The following is a 16597-nucleotide window of genomic DNA, read 5'->3' as shown; positions in this document are numbered from 1 at the left end:
CTGGTACCAGATGAGGCCCTTAATATAATTATGTCATTTAATCCTCTCAGCAGCTTCATGAGGTAGTGTGTTTTAGTTTTCATTTGAGGAACTGGAAGGGTGGAAAGGTTAAACATATCTAAGGTCGAACAGTTCATAAAAGACCATGCCTAAATGAGACCCCAATTTGGTCTGATTCTAAAAGCCACCATTTTCCCAGTGGACCCTACTGCCTCTTAGGATTGCCACATACATCTTGGTGTTTTTACAGGTTACAGATTTAATGGCTCATTCAAACTTTTGAACACCAATCCTTATTTCATATACTAAGTTTGAAATTAAAAGAGAACTCAAAGGGTATAGTGAAGACACGCTCAACAAAGAAATGTATACAAGCAGAAGACATTAAGATTCATATTTCAATGTAAATCATGTAACATTTTCTTTAACATAATGTTTTATGAAATTGGGAAAGAGTTCTTGACAAGTGAGGGTCTAAATCATGGTATCAGAGAGTATCATTAACTCTTTCAAGTCATCAACTGAAAAATTTAATGCACCAAAGAGGCAAATTTTCTATAAAGTAGTCTCATGATCTGGGGCTTTTCCTGAATTTTCATATAACTTTACCCAGTCACTATAACAATCATGCAGTATAGTTTGATTTTGGTTTTGCAAAATACATTTTTCAATCGTTTTCATCATAAACAGAAATTTGAATGGTGTTTTCTTCTAAATGATTAGTGTTCTACCCAGAATACTGCCCAACCAAATCAGTCTAGTTCAATTTCAACAAGACTAGCTAGAGTTAAAAACAAGAACAGCAATAACACAAATGAGATAGCCTAAGACAACACACATGGTAGGGGTTGGATGTTTAGGGGATTGGACTAAATTAGTGATGGCAAAATGCCAAATATTTCTTCTCCTGGAATCTACCTAATACCATTTATCAAACTCTGTTCTGTGTACAACACAACAAGTAATGAAGTTAAAAGGAAGCTTAAAATAAAACAGAGTAGCAATTTAATAGATAAACCATACCTTTCTCCCACCCCAAAGGCAATAATAATTTGGAATTAAGGAACCTGGGGTCAGAACAGTAAAATTAGGGAAGAACATGATACTCAGAAGATACAGTAACAGCTCATCAAGCATCAAGTCCTCATAGGAAAGATTCAGGAGCATTCATTGTCATTCACTGCCTCACCAGGAAACAGAAATAAAAAAAAAAAAAAGAGTTGGACAGGTTGTAGATGATAAAGTAGAATGGTTACAATTCTCCTCCTCCTCCTCCTTCTCCAATGTAGAGGGCAGTATGAATGACAATTTCCCAATTAATAATGCAAACACATGAGGATTCAAAAACTGAACTTTAAGTATTAGCCAAAAAAATGTTTTCTTTAGAGTTCATTTAAGTCAGGAATTGTAAGGAACAACCTCAGGTATTACCTTTTATTTATCATTATAATAGTGCTGAATCCACCAAGGTAATAGTTATTTGTAAAATACGTAACGATAAAGCAACAAGGACTTGATGCAAACATAACATTCCCAGACATAAATTAATAATCTAGGACAGAATATATAGGCTCCTAAATTCTGATCCAACTAATAGAAGGAATGTATAATTCACTACCTATTCCATTCATCCAAATAAACACAACAAGAAAACTAAGAAATGACATAGTATATAATGACATTCTATCTTCTCAATACAAATGAAAAGGAATCTCAAAATATGATGTACTTGGTTTCTCTCTCTAGCACAATAATAATGACTGAGTGGAACAATGAAGCTTAGGCTCATCACAGTTATATTAAAAAAAGAAGAAACCAGAAAACCCCATTAGGGTTTCATGAAAACATTTAACTTATTTCCAAGTCTCTGTGGATATAAGTCCACAGATTATCTGCAAAGACCCCATACATTATTTTACAGGGAACAGCTAAACAAATTGGCCCCAACAGAAATACAAATAAATGGATTAAAAACTGGCTATCTAACCGTATACAGAGAGAAATCGTAATTGGTAGTCCGTCTAGTTGGGGAGAGGTTTCCAGTTGGGTCCCACAAGGATCGATATTGGGTCCCATTTTGTTTAATATCTTTATAAAAAATCTGGAAGACAAAGTAGAGAATGTGCTAATTAAGTAGACTGATGCCACTAGATTAGGATTTGTGGTTAAAGTAAATTGGATATAGATAAATGCTACTGGTCTTTAGAAAGACCGATGTTAACAGAGAGGATTTTGAATTAGTTGTATTTTTTTAATCTATCATTAAAAATATATATAATTCTAACCACTAGAAATAAATAGATTTAAAAGATTTTAGTGGCTTTGCATAACAAAAAAAAATTAGGCACAATGGATAAAGGCAACACAGAGACTCACAACACCCATAAATGCAGGATAAAGAATGTTCCCCAAATGGAGATCTTCTGGGCACAGTTTTATTTGGAAAACTGGTGGTTGTGGGTCTCTTAATGCAATAAAGACATTGGAGGCTTTTTAGATATGTAAAAGTCAAGGTGGTGAAAAGGCAGGAGTAACTAAATTCTAATATATATACATATCTATATATATGTATATATACACATATCTATATATATGTATATATATATATACATTCTATATATATATACATTCTATATATATATATATACATTCTATATATATACATTCTAATATATATACATATCTATATATATGTATATATACACATATCTATATATATGTATATATAGATATGTATATATATTAGAATTTAGTTATATATATATATACACACATACACACGCACACACTTATTGGCAACAAAATAAACAATGAACAACATAAAGCTTAAAGGGAAGAAAAGAGAGTTGAAAACTTGAAGAGAACGTAAGAAAAGTAAGGGAAATTAATCAAGAGCAAATTCTATAAGGAAACACATATACACACATACACATACACAAACACACAAATAGAAGAATGCAAAGGGATAAATAAGAAGCACTCTCCTAACACTAGATTTATATATATATAATTTTTTTTAATTAAAAATTCCATAAGACACTTGGGAAACATATTCAGTAACCCTCTTGCTGGTCTGAGGTTTATTTAAAATTCTTTGTATTTTACAACTTAAATTGTTACATGGAGACAATGTCCATGATAGTGCTTGTGGACTATGAACTCTCATGTGCAAACAGGTGTTTCCCCCCCACCTCCCCCAGTGAAGTCAACTGAATTGAATATATGGAATAATGTAGAATGAACTGTTAAATATTTTTTGTAATTGTTAGCATAGCAGAATGTACACTAGATACAAACTGGAAAATCCAGATGAGATCAAGTCTCAGAAATTGTGTCAGCTTTGTTATGCAACCTTGGATATTTTACTCTCCTTAAGAGCCTTAGTTTTTACATAAATTAAATGAATTAAATGGCAGGAAAGAATTGTTCTAAGAGCTGTATATACTCTTATTAAATTAAAAACTTACAGGAAACCAATACAGAGAAGAGAGTGGAAAAATGTGGACATATGTCATTGAGGTAACAGTGGGCTCCCACCTGCCTAGGCTTCCCATTTTCACCCCTCCCTGACCTCAGGACAGAGCACAATTTAAAAATCACTTTAGATGATCTGCCATGCTGCTTCTTTCTCTAGAAAACCTTCAATGGAAGCTGAAAAGGTCAATCCCTCTCCTGGTGACTGATTTTTCCAGAGCATCCAACAATACTTAGTTGATTATATGTTCCCCAGCTTTGGGAAAAAAAAGAAAGAAAGAAATGAAAAAAAAAAATAAAAAGTAAAATTACAGTTGAAAAGAATGGACATTCTTGATAAGAAATAGAGTGGCATTATTCATGATGCCAACACAAAAGAAAGTGATGTGCAATCAGAGCCCTATGTAGATCTCCAACCTTTCATGTTAGGTTGAAAAAAAAACCACGGGAGTCTGGAATGTAGGATGGTCACTTTTTTTGTTTTAATCAAATCAAGATGCCTCTAAGTATTCAGGCCTGATAAATGATAAAGTTTGTAGTTGGTTTGCTATAGATTTTACAGCTAATACCTGTTGAAAAATGATTTCCTTGCATTGACTTAAACTCTATAGATAGTATCGTCTTTTAGGAATGGGATTGGACCCTATATGCTCTGTATTTACAGTGTAAAATACATGAACAAGCATTGGTGATACAACTGGAAGCTATAAATTTACTTTAAAGAGTAATAATTCCTATCACTTATAATATTTTAATATTTTATTAGTATTTACCACTTACTGAGTGTTTAACATGTATTAAGGACTATGTTATCCATCCTCTCTTTACATTATCACAAATAATCTTCATAATAGCCTATCAGAGAAGAATTAACTCCATTTTATACATGAAGAAACTGAAGGGTCAGTTTCTTGCTTATTTGTTTATTACCTGTTGTCACACAACTGTAAATAGACAGTAAATACTGAAACTGACTCCAAAATCAGGTTTAGAACTGTCATTCTAAATTAGAACTTATGATGTCTTGATATTACACATTTTGATTAAAGAAGGTGGAGAAACCACTTGTGTTTAAGAGTTATAAGAACACAGAGCACTTAGGTGGCTCAGTCAGTAAAGTGTCTGACTTTGGCTCAGGTTGTGATCTCATGGTTTGTGAGTTTGAGCCCCACACTGGACTCTGTGCTGACAGCTCAGAGCCTGGACCCTGCTTCAGATTCTGTGTCTCTATTTCTCTCTACTTCTCCCCCCCTCGCTCTCTTTCTCTCTCTCTCTCTCTCTCTCAAAAATAAACAAACATTAAAAAAAATGTTTTTTTAAAGAACTGTAAGAATAAAACAAGCATCTTATATTTTTACTGGGCTTCAGTTTCTTGTGTTTGAAACTAGAGGATTGGATTAGACTAGGGTTTTTAAGCTCAGCAATATCGACATTTGGGACTAGATAGTTCTCTGTTAGGAGGAGGCTGTTCACTGAGCAGAAAGATGTTTGCCAGCATTCTTGGCCTCTATTCACTAGATACCAGTGCTAATCCCCTCCTCCCGGTTTTGACAATCCAAAAAATATCTACAGACATTGCCAAAGATCCTCTGGGGGAAAAACTGCCTGAGTTTTAAGAACCATTGTACTAAGGGCACCTGGGTGGCTCAGTCAGTCAAGCATGCAACTTTGGTTCAGGTCATGATCTTATGGTTTGTGGATTTGAGCTCCGCATTGGGATCTATGCTGACTGCTCAGAGCCTGGAGCTTGCTTCAGATTCTGTATTTCCCTCTCTCTCTGCCCGTACCCCATTCATGCTCTGTCTGTCTCTCTCTCAAAATGAATAAACATAAAAAAATTTAAAAAAAGAACCACTGTAATCAAAGAACTCTGATATCATTTTTGTTCTCTGATATTCTATGCTCTGAATTGTGGGTCCAACTTCAGCCACTGTGGGGTACTCGCTCAGTGAGCCATTTTCTACCTTCAGCTCAGTACATTGAACTTAAAACTCTCTGAAGCTCTCCAGGTTCAGTTTGCTATAAAACTGCCACTCTCTGGCTCTTAAATTCATCATTTAAATGCAAACTGGCATGAAAAAAATAGGGTAGATGAAAGTAAAAAGGATCAGATGTTATCTTATTAGGTCAGCTTTTCATTAGGGCAATTGATTTAGATTCAGTTCAAATTGCAGTCCTATGAGATAGTGTTATTTATTAACTTATTTATTTAACTGAAGCTACTATATCAGAAAAATCATAAAATGGTTTTCAAAAGCATTCTTTTCTTTCACAGCCTGAGAGAGAACCTATTGACAGATTCTAATAAGTGAAACATCAGGCACTGTAAAGAAATTTACAATTTTCTAGACCCATGGGTCATTAGCCATCAAGGGCCATACTTAAAATTTGCATCTTTACAAACATCATCTCCCAGCAAAGAAGTGCCTTTGATTAGAGAATAGTCCAAAAGAGACAGAGAGAGTGAGAGCGAGAGAGAGAGAGAGAGAGAGAGAGAGAGAGAGAGAGACAGAGAAAGAGACCTATGGATATTTGAAAACATTAGTGAGTTAAAGCTTTCATTGGGTTTGCTCCAAATAAAACTTAACTGTAGAGATTATTTGTGATGTGCTATCCTTGGAATTCAATTGAAGTCAGAAATATTAAAATGTCAATTAAATAATGATTGATCTGGTTAATAATACCAGATAGTTTAAAAGTATTACTGTTTTCCTAGTTTCATTACTATGAGCTATTTATTAAATTCAACACTATGCACTACTTTATAAACACTGTTTATGGCAGATATTAAAATAAGGCCTTGTTTTTTGGTCTATATTGAAGGATTTAAATTTGGGCTATGGGAAAATACATATATAAATATTCTGTTTAATGGAGAAAGTTTGATAGAGGAAGCCAGGTGAAGTAACATTTGGGTAGTAAAGAGGGTTGGATCCATTGGGACTGCTGTCAAAAACCTCTAAATGAAGATTCTAAATCTTGGCTGCAAATTAGCAAAACGTTTGAAGAATATTTTAAAAATTATGATACCCAGGCATACTCTAGCACATTCAAATAAGAATTTCTGGGAAAGGAATCCAGACTTCAGTATTTGTTAATGCTCTCCCAGTCATTCAATTGGGCACCCAAGGTTGAGAATCATTGCCTTATAGATTAAATAGCATTTACAACCACATGGAAATTGTTCTTTGATTATGTGTAACAAGCAAGATGGTGGTCTCTTACAGTCACATGCTTCAGTGACTTTAAGTGGTACATGTGCAAGGCATTAAGTAATTATCTGTCACTTAAGGAGAAAATTATTATTTTTTTTTACCCTCCACTTCTCTTTTTATCCTTCTGATGACTTCAAAGAGAAAGCCTTCATTTATTGCTGGTGGATCTTTAATATATCTCTGCACTTGTCTATCTCCCTTTTAAATCAAAGAGAACAGGCTCAGGCCCAGAGTCTTCATCTAGTGTAGCCTAGAATTCATTTCAATAGTTTTATGTTTATTACTTAAGATTATCTTCCAGCAAGTAATACTGATTTAAGTGATACAAAATTTCCTTTTTAAAAAACTTAAAGTGAGTAAATGCACATAAGGTATAAAATAGTACATATTATACTCATATATGAAAAAATTCACAAAGGTAGTTCTCCGATGACTATGGTTTGGGCAACCCTAGTGTTGAGGTAAAGGGCATCCAAATGTAACATAAGTTTTGGCCATAATTGTGCCTCCATCACTAATTAACATTGTGATTTTGGAAAAATTACCCATTCTCTTCCCTGGGCCTTGGTTTCCTCATTTGTTAAACAAGGCCATTAGCCTATATTGCTGGCATTCTTCTACGAGTTTAAGAACCAAGGAGGGCTTGCCCTCTGAATTTACCTTGTTGACATCCAGGCGCATCTTCTCATTGTTGGCACTAGCAGCTTTCTCAGCTGCTTTCTTTTGGCGTTGGGGTCCCCTCCCAAAAAAGATGTAGTTGACCAAAGCATATTCCAGAAGGGCCATGAAAACAAAGACAAAGCACCCCATCAGGTACATGTCAATGGCCTTCACATAGGGGATTTTAGGGAGAGTCTCCCGCAAGTGGGTATTGATCGTAGTCATTGTAAGGACAGTTGTAATTCCTGAAAAAAATGACAAGAGTTAGATTAGTAATGTTCCTGTTTCCTTGCTGATTTCATCATATTTGGAAAGGCTAATTGTGCTCTTTTACTCATTCATACATGCCACAAAATAGCTTACTGGTACATACCTGCCCTGTGATAGGCCCTGGAGACACATTTAAATCATTAATTCATAGTAACATTAATAATTTTGAAGCATTTCCTTTATTTATATTTATATATTTATAGTTATATATCTAGTGGTAGGCTAGAGATGTAAATTAAATGTCATGGTAGACACGTGTGTAGGGTGAGCATCAAGGATACAGAGAAGTCTCTGGTTGAGCCTTGTGATGCAGCAGGAGAGAGGTCAGGAAATGGAGACTTTGGAGCTGAGTACTGAAGGATGAGTGGGAGATACCCAAGTAACAAAGGACTGGAGGTCAAAAGTGAAGGTAGAGAGAGCTTTTATAAAGAGTGCTTTGAAGGGGGGTTGAAAGTACACAGTCCATCAAAAGCATCTCAAGAAAGTCAATGTGGGTACATTATAGAATATGACAGAAAGCATGGTGAGGAGAGTGAAAATTAAGTAAGGCTGCATAATGCAGAGCTGTATATACAGGCCCTAATGGGGAGTCTGAACTTAAAATGAAGGTGAGGTGGGGCCACTGACCAGCTTCAAGCAGGGAGACATAAGGACAAACTGTGTTTAGGACAATCATTCTTGTAGTAGTGTGAAGGACAGAGGGAAAAGACAGGAAAATGGAATACCAGCTAATAGTTTTTCAGAATAATCTAAGTGATAAAGAGGAAATGACTCAAAATAATCACAATAGTACTGAAATCAGTGACTGCATTATATGGATGGTATGGGCAAATGATTACAAAAATTTGGAAGCTCGAGATGACGGGTAGCAGAGAAGGAGGTATCTAGCCCTCATGTTTCTGGATTGGTCAACGGGGCATGTAATGCACAGATAAGTAACATGGAAGCATTATGAGATTCTTTATGGGAAATGGCATACTGGCTCAGGTTATAATTGTTCATCTCACTGAGTGGTCATCTTCAACAGTGAAGAGTAGTTTCCCTCTATAATTGGAGGGATAAAAGACATATGCCGGGCAAAAGCACTGGGAGTCCAGAGTCCTGAGTGTGATAAGGTCCACATTTGTAGCAAAATAGTGATGTGAAAACAGCCCAGAGATCAAGATCACACAGATGAGAAGTTGTTTAATCAACATTTGAATGGCCGTCTCTCCGACTCAGAAAGCTGTGTCCTTAACCACTACCTAATAACACATCCCAAAAGTTTCACTTCTATGATATTTTGGGAATGTAAGTTTTCTGATTTAATTTTATCTCTCTATAAAGATCATAATTTTTGTCTTGTTTTTCTACATGCTCATAAAACAACTACAGAAAAAATAAATCTGTGCATCTGATTCTGAGCATGGCCAGAAAAACTCTGTTCTTGCTTTAGGTCTAAGTGTCTTAGAGTTTTCATATTTTCTCTATAATATCAGTCATTTAAAACATTTCCCAGTTTCACTTTTCATTTCATTATTTCAACTGCACATTACCCTGTACACGTATATTATAAAACTGACAATGCTAATTTTGCTATCTATCTCAATCTCATTTTAAGATATCTCTGACCAAGTAATAAATTACTCTATCAAAAGATGTTTTACAAATTTCTTTTAAAAAGTGAATTATTTATTTTTCCTGTAATGACATAAAATTATAAAATTAACAGTAGATTTTCACTTTGGAATAATAAGGTATTTACAAATTCCATTCATTACTTTATTCAGCAAATATTTACTGAACACCATTCATTGTGTAAGATATCACAGATATAATGGAAGCAAAATTATATATGGACCTTTCTTCAATGTTTCTTTCAGTACCATGAAGAAAAAGGACATCACAAACCAAATAAATATAAATTATAACTACAGTTGGTCTACAAAGGGAAGTTCTCTGTATTTTAAGAGAACTTATCACAGAGGACTGGACTCAGTCCAGGAGGTCATTACTTCTCCCTTCCATCCTTGAACCACCACAATCTAATCTCAACACAGCAGTCAAATTTATCCCTTTCAATCTGAAATCAAATCATATCACTTCTTTCCTCGATGGCTCTGAAATTTCACCCAGAATAAAAGCAAGGTCTTTATCATGGTTCTGGAACTGCTTCATAATCTTTTAGTCCCTTGTCCCCAACATCATCTTGACTCCTGAACTCACTCTCGCATTCACCTCACTGGCTACCTCACTAATATCCTTGGCACTTTCCTACTTCAGGGCATTTGTAATTGGCTAGAATATTCCCATCCAGACATTTAAGTGACTCTTTATCTTCATGAAGTTTTTGTTCTATTAATAATTTCTGGATGAACTTTACAATGATTATTATAAACTGTTCCTCCTGGCATACCCAACTGCCCTCACCTTGCTTATTCCCTCTATAGACGTACTGTATTACCTAGTTCACATTATAAGTAAAATAAATTTATTGTCCTTTTACTGCTAGCACAAAACTTCCAGAAGGGAACTACTTTATCTCCAGCATCTAGCATGTTTGGCACATAGTAGGTGTTCAACAAATACTTGTTGAATGAAAAAATGAATGACTTCTCTCAGGAAGTAATGATTGAATTGAGATCTCATGGTGGAGAAGGTAACAGTCCAACATTTTAAAGGGATTAGTCAGAACTCAAAATAATAAAAATTGTGTAAAATAATCATACTTTACTATTATCTGGAGTTAGTAACATAAAAATGTTCATGAAATATAATATATTCTCTTCCTCTGGCATCATATAGAAAAAAAATCAAGCATAAGATAAACGATGCTATGGATGAGTTCCCAGCCATCTTACTTTGTTGTCTTCTGCCCTCTATCCTGCTACTCCAAAATCTTAATAAGACTTTAGAAGTCTTTTTGCTTATCTGTTAGTTACATAATATACTTCCTTGTCTCCTGCTCAGAAAAAAAAAAAAACAAAGATGGAAGGGAGTTCTTTCCAGATAAGGAAGCACAGTATGCAAATTGAAAAATTATCAAGTGATATTACACAAACTATGCGTCAATAAAAATAAAAAAATTGACAGGACTAATTTCATTACCAACTGCTATATGGTTAGCTAATTCTGACATGAAAGAGTTTTAATTTGTATTTAATTGATTTAATGCTGAATCAGATAACCCAAAGTTTCACAGCCAAATTCTTGTAATGTGCATAGCCCAGTCTTATCATGCATTACAAATACCAGGCTAAGAAAAGTGTATGAATGAACATGCATGCGCATACACACACATGCATACACGTGTGCACACACAGAGTCAAGCCCCACAGGCAGTTAGAAAATGGCCTACCTAATGCCACTCTTGCAGCTGATGCATCATAATTAATCCAGAAGGAGACCCAGGAGAGGATAGTGATCAGGATGGAAGGCATGTATGTTTGCAGAATAAAGTAACCAATGTTTCTCTTAAGCTTAAAGCTGAGGGACAATCTGGGATAGGAACCTAGAAAGGCAATTTTAGAATATCATAATTATCAATCAATATTTATAGGATACTTTTCTTTCAAGGCCCATAAATAAGTTTGTAAATCTTCCCTAAATTCAACTTTAGCTCCTGATGAAGGGCACTTGCTCCTGAAAAAGTAGTATGGGAACACTGGTCTTTTAATTAGCAAAAGTTACTTGGTGTTGAGTACACCCATAGTCATGAGTAATTAAAAGAATTCCAGCTCTTCCCTGCTCAGGCTCCTGCACTGGATCAAGGATACTCATTCTCTACAACTATGAAAACAAGACAGTTTGGTACAGTCCCTTTGTTCCCCCTCAGTTGTTCCTCAACAAGACCATCCTGTAAGATGTTTTGTTTTTATTTTTTTATATAAGAAATAAGGCTGTACACTCTGATCATATTTTAGAAATCTCTTCACAAGCCCCAGAATTCACTGCACATCTGGGATCAATGGCAAGCTTCAGGTACACAGCAACTCCCTAAAATTGTGTGAAGGTTTTCACATGTATGGATTATATATGTTTGCTAATTCCACTGATTCCATCAAAGTTCTAAAGGGGTGCCTGACTCATCAAAAGGTGGAGAATCAGTGTTTCCAAAGAATATTTTTGGGAGATAAAACTAAAGGATCATATTCCTGAGGCTAAATCCTTTGATTGTGATGATCCAGGAAATTACTCTTTAAACAAAATATGTAACTGAACATCGTTGTAGAATGTCAAAAAGTCACATTGATGAATCATGTGTGTTAGGGGTGACATTATTAATAATTGAAAGAAAGTCTTGCGTAGCCTTCTTGGGCTCAAGTTAAGTGTTGTAATATTAAAGTAAGAATATTTTAGATATGAACTCATTTCTAGTGTCTCAGGGATTCAGGGACCTCCAATTTAGGAAAAGTTTATGTTGTTTGTTTTTTAAAGCTAAGGCTACGTTATATTCTTACGAAGTCATACAACTCTTACTTGAAGTAGTTTGCAGGGAAAGGCAGAAGGGTAATTAAAAATGTATAGTTACAGTACTAGCTCTTTTTGTGCCTGGGGAACTCATTCCAATAAGAAAAACATAAAAAAGAAATATTCCTGTGGGTTTACTGTTTTTCCCCTTAATGTTTTTTTCCCTTATGCAGCAAAGTATTACTTTCCTAAGCTTTTTTGCTAAAATTCTGTGCTGGTGAAACCAAGTTTGACAACCAAAAACCTCAATGCTAGAAGAGTAAGAATGGTGAAAGCATCAGGATAATATCAACATCTGGAAGGGCTTTTAGCTCTAAAACAGGAGGTAAGGCTCCATAAAGAAATTCTTAACCTTTGAGATAATGTGGAATTCTATTCTATTGCCTCCAGAGAATTTCATCGTGGTCAGACGTGAGCGAACCGTCTCTTCCCTGTATTTTTCAAGAGTAGGATCAGTTCTGTAAGTTGTATAAAGCTCGGGCAAACAACTCTGACCAACGTCATTCTCTTTCTGTATTCTGTCTCCGACAATTAGTCCAGTCTTTGGTAGATGAAAGGCACAGAGGTAACCCTCTCAGTTTTGTGGGGGTGCCTTCTGGGAAATAGCTGTATGGACCCCAAATGAGCAATGGGCCCTTTGATGGGGAACTGGAGGTTTGCAGCAGATCCAAATCTTCCAGTCATCTTTTCCTGGGACCCAGTTGTGATATAAGTGAATGCTTTTGACAAAATATGCTGAAGCCCCTTTTGCCTTAACCCTCTTCCCTGATACACACCTGTGGAAAAAACAACCTTCTTGGTGATAAGTTTGTAATCCACGATAGAGAACTGTGGAAGTTCAATCTTTGTCACTCCTGTTACTGCGTTATCATCCCCACGCCAGTAAAACTCAATGTCATCGGTCGTATATCCATCTGTAAAAGGAAGCACACACACACACACACACAGATACACAAAATAAAAAACAAATAAAACAAAACAAAGAGTACCTGTTTACAAGATGAACTATATTAATGATAACAGCCACAGCTAAAGGCTATTATGTGTTAGGTATCACGCTAAGCACCTGAAGTATATTACCACATTTACTTTTCACAACAGACTCATGAGGGGAGTATAATTAGGCCCACATGAGGCGATGAAGGTTTAGCGAAATTAACAGCTTGCAAGTAAGAGGTAGCATATAGTTCTAACTTGCACTCATTTTCTAAAACACTATCACATTATTACATGACCCTGGATGGTACTCTAATAGAAAACAAAAGAGAAAGTAAATATCATTTAACTTATCAGTGCAGTATTGAATGCTATCAACCCCCCCATATAAAAGTTTTGAATTACAATATATTTGGGTTTCAAGTCAGAAGAGATTATAAGGAATTGAGTCATCATTTTTTAAATATTCATAGACACGATCTCCAAATTTGATTTTGCAGCATATCTAAATTCCAAAAAGCTACCCCTGACCAAATAACCCCAAACAGGAGTAATTCTAATAGTTTTAAAAGTAAAGACAAATGTATTATGTGCACTATAAAAGGCACAGTGCATTTAGGAGGCTTGTTTCCACTTTCTGAATAATTATTTCTTGAGCACCTACTATGCTCATGAGTGTACAGTTGCTGGGGATAGAAGTCTGTATAATAAAAACAAGTCCTCTGTTATAATGATACTTTCAATCCACGAGGCAGAATAGAATAAGCACACATATCTTGGTGAGTAAGCATATGTGTAACTGCAATGAATAAACACCTATTAGATTATTAACAGAACTATACAGAGAAGCATGCAATGAAATCCATTAAATCTTAATATTTTACAAACACACACACCCCAATATCCCACCTGCAGAGCATAAATTGTATTTGTATATCATATTTCTTAAAAGGACTTTTGCATCCAGAGAGCTGAATTTTTACAAGTCTAAGAAGTAGGCAGGTCAGATATTGCTCCCCAATTTAAAACAAAAAGCAAAACAAAACAAACAAAAACAAAACACAAACAAAAAATAAAAAATAAACCCAAAAATAAAAAAAAAACTAGTTAAAAAGGTTGCTTAAATTCTTTTTGACATGTGACTTAAGTTCTTTTTGCTTTTTGACATGTGACTAGTTAGTGTTATACAGGACTAGAATATCAGTCCTTTCATTCTTAGCTCTTATAATTTTCATTAAATCACATTTCTTCCAAAGAAAGCAAGTCAAATTTCCAAGAGTAGAAATGGATTATTTTTCAAAGAATTACAGTGCTCTCAATTCGAGAATCTACATCAACCATAGCACAGCTCAGACAATGTCTTAACTTTTCTAGCAGTCTGCATTCTTCTTTACTCATAAGAGCAACCATCTTTATCTGATGCAGAAATACAGATTTTTGTAAAGAGTCAATGACAACTTGAACTTCTGGTTCCATAACTATAGGCCTTTAGATAATAGCTAATGATTTTCAAAAAGGCCTGTTTACTTGCAAACACCATAAAGTACATTGTAATCACAATTGTCAGGGTGCCTGGCTGGCTCAGTGGGTAGAGTATCTGACTCTTGATCTCATGGTGGTGAGTTCAAGCCCCACATTGGGCATGGAGCCTACTTAAAAAAATTGTGGATATTTAATAGATTATACACCACCAACATTTTTCTTAGCATGATATCATTTAAAGCCACTTATTTTGTTAGAGAATGTCTTTCTTCGCATGAAACTTTGATTTAAAAGCAAATTATTCATAATTTTAAGAAGGGGAGTCCAGGTACAAAGTGAAAGGCACAGTAAAAATATTCTTCTCTTTCTCCATTAGTCTACCCCATTAATATTCTCTATCTAATCCTAAGAACTGAGGTGTCTGTCCCAAACAACAAGTGCTTTTATCTGTGATTTCAACTTTCTTAATATGGCCATGGGAATCCTCATAATCCAGGACTTCATCTCGAATATAATCCCGTTTCTCATTGGTTATTTGCACACAGCTCTCAGTTATGAAATTATTTAATCAATGACAATCCCATCTTGGCCAAACCAGTGTTAAATAACAAAAGAGGGCACCTGGCTCAGTTGATTGAGCTTCCTTCCAGCTCATGACACTGTAAATTGGATTTGTGGTACATAAACATGAAAGAAGGTATTTATGAAACAAGAAGGCCATCGTTTTCTAGGGAAAAAAAATTGTCAAATGCTGCCATTTTCAAACGAGAATGGGAGTAAAGTCAACTCTTACATTTGCAATAAGAACTAAGTCGAAATTAGTAAAGAGTGTGTTTCTGGTTCTCCAGCTTCCTTTCCTCAGTTTTTATCTTCTCTCGTCCACTGCTACAAATCTTCTCACAGAAGCTCTCTGTGGGCAGAGGCATGGGAATATCTATGGCATTTCAATAATTATATAAGCAATGCCTCACAGTTGTTTAATAAGTAGAAATATTATCATGAAATATAGATTTTTGTCAAAATGCCAACTATCTGACATGTGTTTGCTAGATAATTCCTGGCAGAGGAGAGGCACTTGGGATATATTGTTGAATTAGTAAAATATTTATTTAACACATGTGTGGATTTATTTAACACATGTGTGGATTAACAAGTCCAGATGCTTGGCATTGTGGAGGTATTCATCATGTCTATACCTCTGTTTCTTGCTCCTAATACAGTACCTGGCACATAGTTGTATTAGATAAATATCTTCTGAGTGAATAAAAAAAAGCCACCCGAAGATAACACAGCCCTTAAGAAAAATCCAAAGGTTCTTTATTATGTATTTACCCTTATGTAATAGCTCAGCAAATTGCTTAACCTTTCTCTGCTCTTCATTTCTTAATCTGTAAATTGTAACAATAAACAATAACAACATAAAAGCTACCTCATAGAGTTGTTATACAGGAAAAACAAGTTGTTACTTACAAAATGCTTAGAGCAGTACCTGATAGATAATGCTCAAAAAGGTTAGCTAATAGTTTCTTTTCAAATAAGAATTATTGTAAATGAATTAAAAACTCATATTTCGTTGCATGTCACCTGGCTTCTATTTTATGAACACTTGAACACATTTACACAATGAGAAACTTGGGTGTCCAATGACACACCCTCTGGTGTGTTTGTAAATCGAAAATGAAACATTGGAAGTTTATTTTGATGTCAAACATTTTGGAATCTGACATAATGGAGCAGCATATTTGTAATACTTCTTAGTTACTGCTGGTCTTAAAAACTGCTATCTTCTTGACTTCATTTTGAGTTAACCAAGTATGGAATGCTGCCAATGGAAAGCAAATTTATGCTCTTGCATCACCGATTTCTAAAGACCAAAGACCAACAGTTTATGACTGTGCCAGGGTGGTCAAGTTCCAAATCCAGCTCAATATACTGTGTAGGATAAACTGAAAGCAGACCTAGTTTTATTTATTTTTCTTTTTCTTCCTCTTCTTTAAAAAAAAAAAAAAACTTCTCTGAAGGAATATTTAACAGTGTCTCAAAGTGATTAAAAATAAAAGAAAACATATGCAAATATGTATGACCTGACTTTTACAGCTTTCATAACGATG

General features: G+C 35.0%; 1 protein-coding gene across 2 annotated transcripts in view; it reads right to left on the bottom strand.

Annotated features, from left to right (window-relative positions):
• Positions 1-16597, bottom strand: part of GABRB2 (gamma-aminobutyric acid type A receptor subunit beta2) — a 238274-nt gene that overhangs the window by 31859 nt on the left and 189818 nt on the right. The window contains exons 7-10 of one of the 2 annotated variants that reach the window (XM_030328030.1): positions 12845-12982; positions 10957-11109; positions 7350-7594; positions 1988-2101 (exon numbers count right to left, since the gene is read on the bottom strand). In XM_030328030.1, the coding sequence (XP_030183890.1) occupies positions 1988-2101; positions 7350-7594; positions 10957-11109; positions 12845-12982 (650 nt within the window). The remainder of the gene's footprint in view (positions 1-1987; positions 2102-7349; positions 7595-10956; positions 11110-12844; positions 12983-16597) is intronic. The other variant, XM_030328039.1, reaches the window with a different exon arrangement.

Source organism: Lynx canadensis, chromosome A1 (genome assembly GCF_007474595.2).
Source record: "Lynx canadensis isolate LIC74 chromosome A1, mLynCan4.pri.v2, whole genome shotgun sequence".
Classification (NCBI taxonomy): domain Eukaryota; kingdom Metazoa; phylum Chordata; class Mammalia; order Carnivora; family Felidae; genus Lynx; species Lynx canadensis.
Note: the sequence above shows the minus strand (reverse complement) of the source record. Positions and strands in the feature narration are given on the sequence as shown.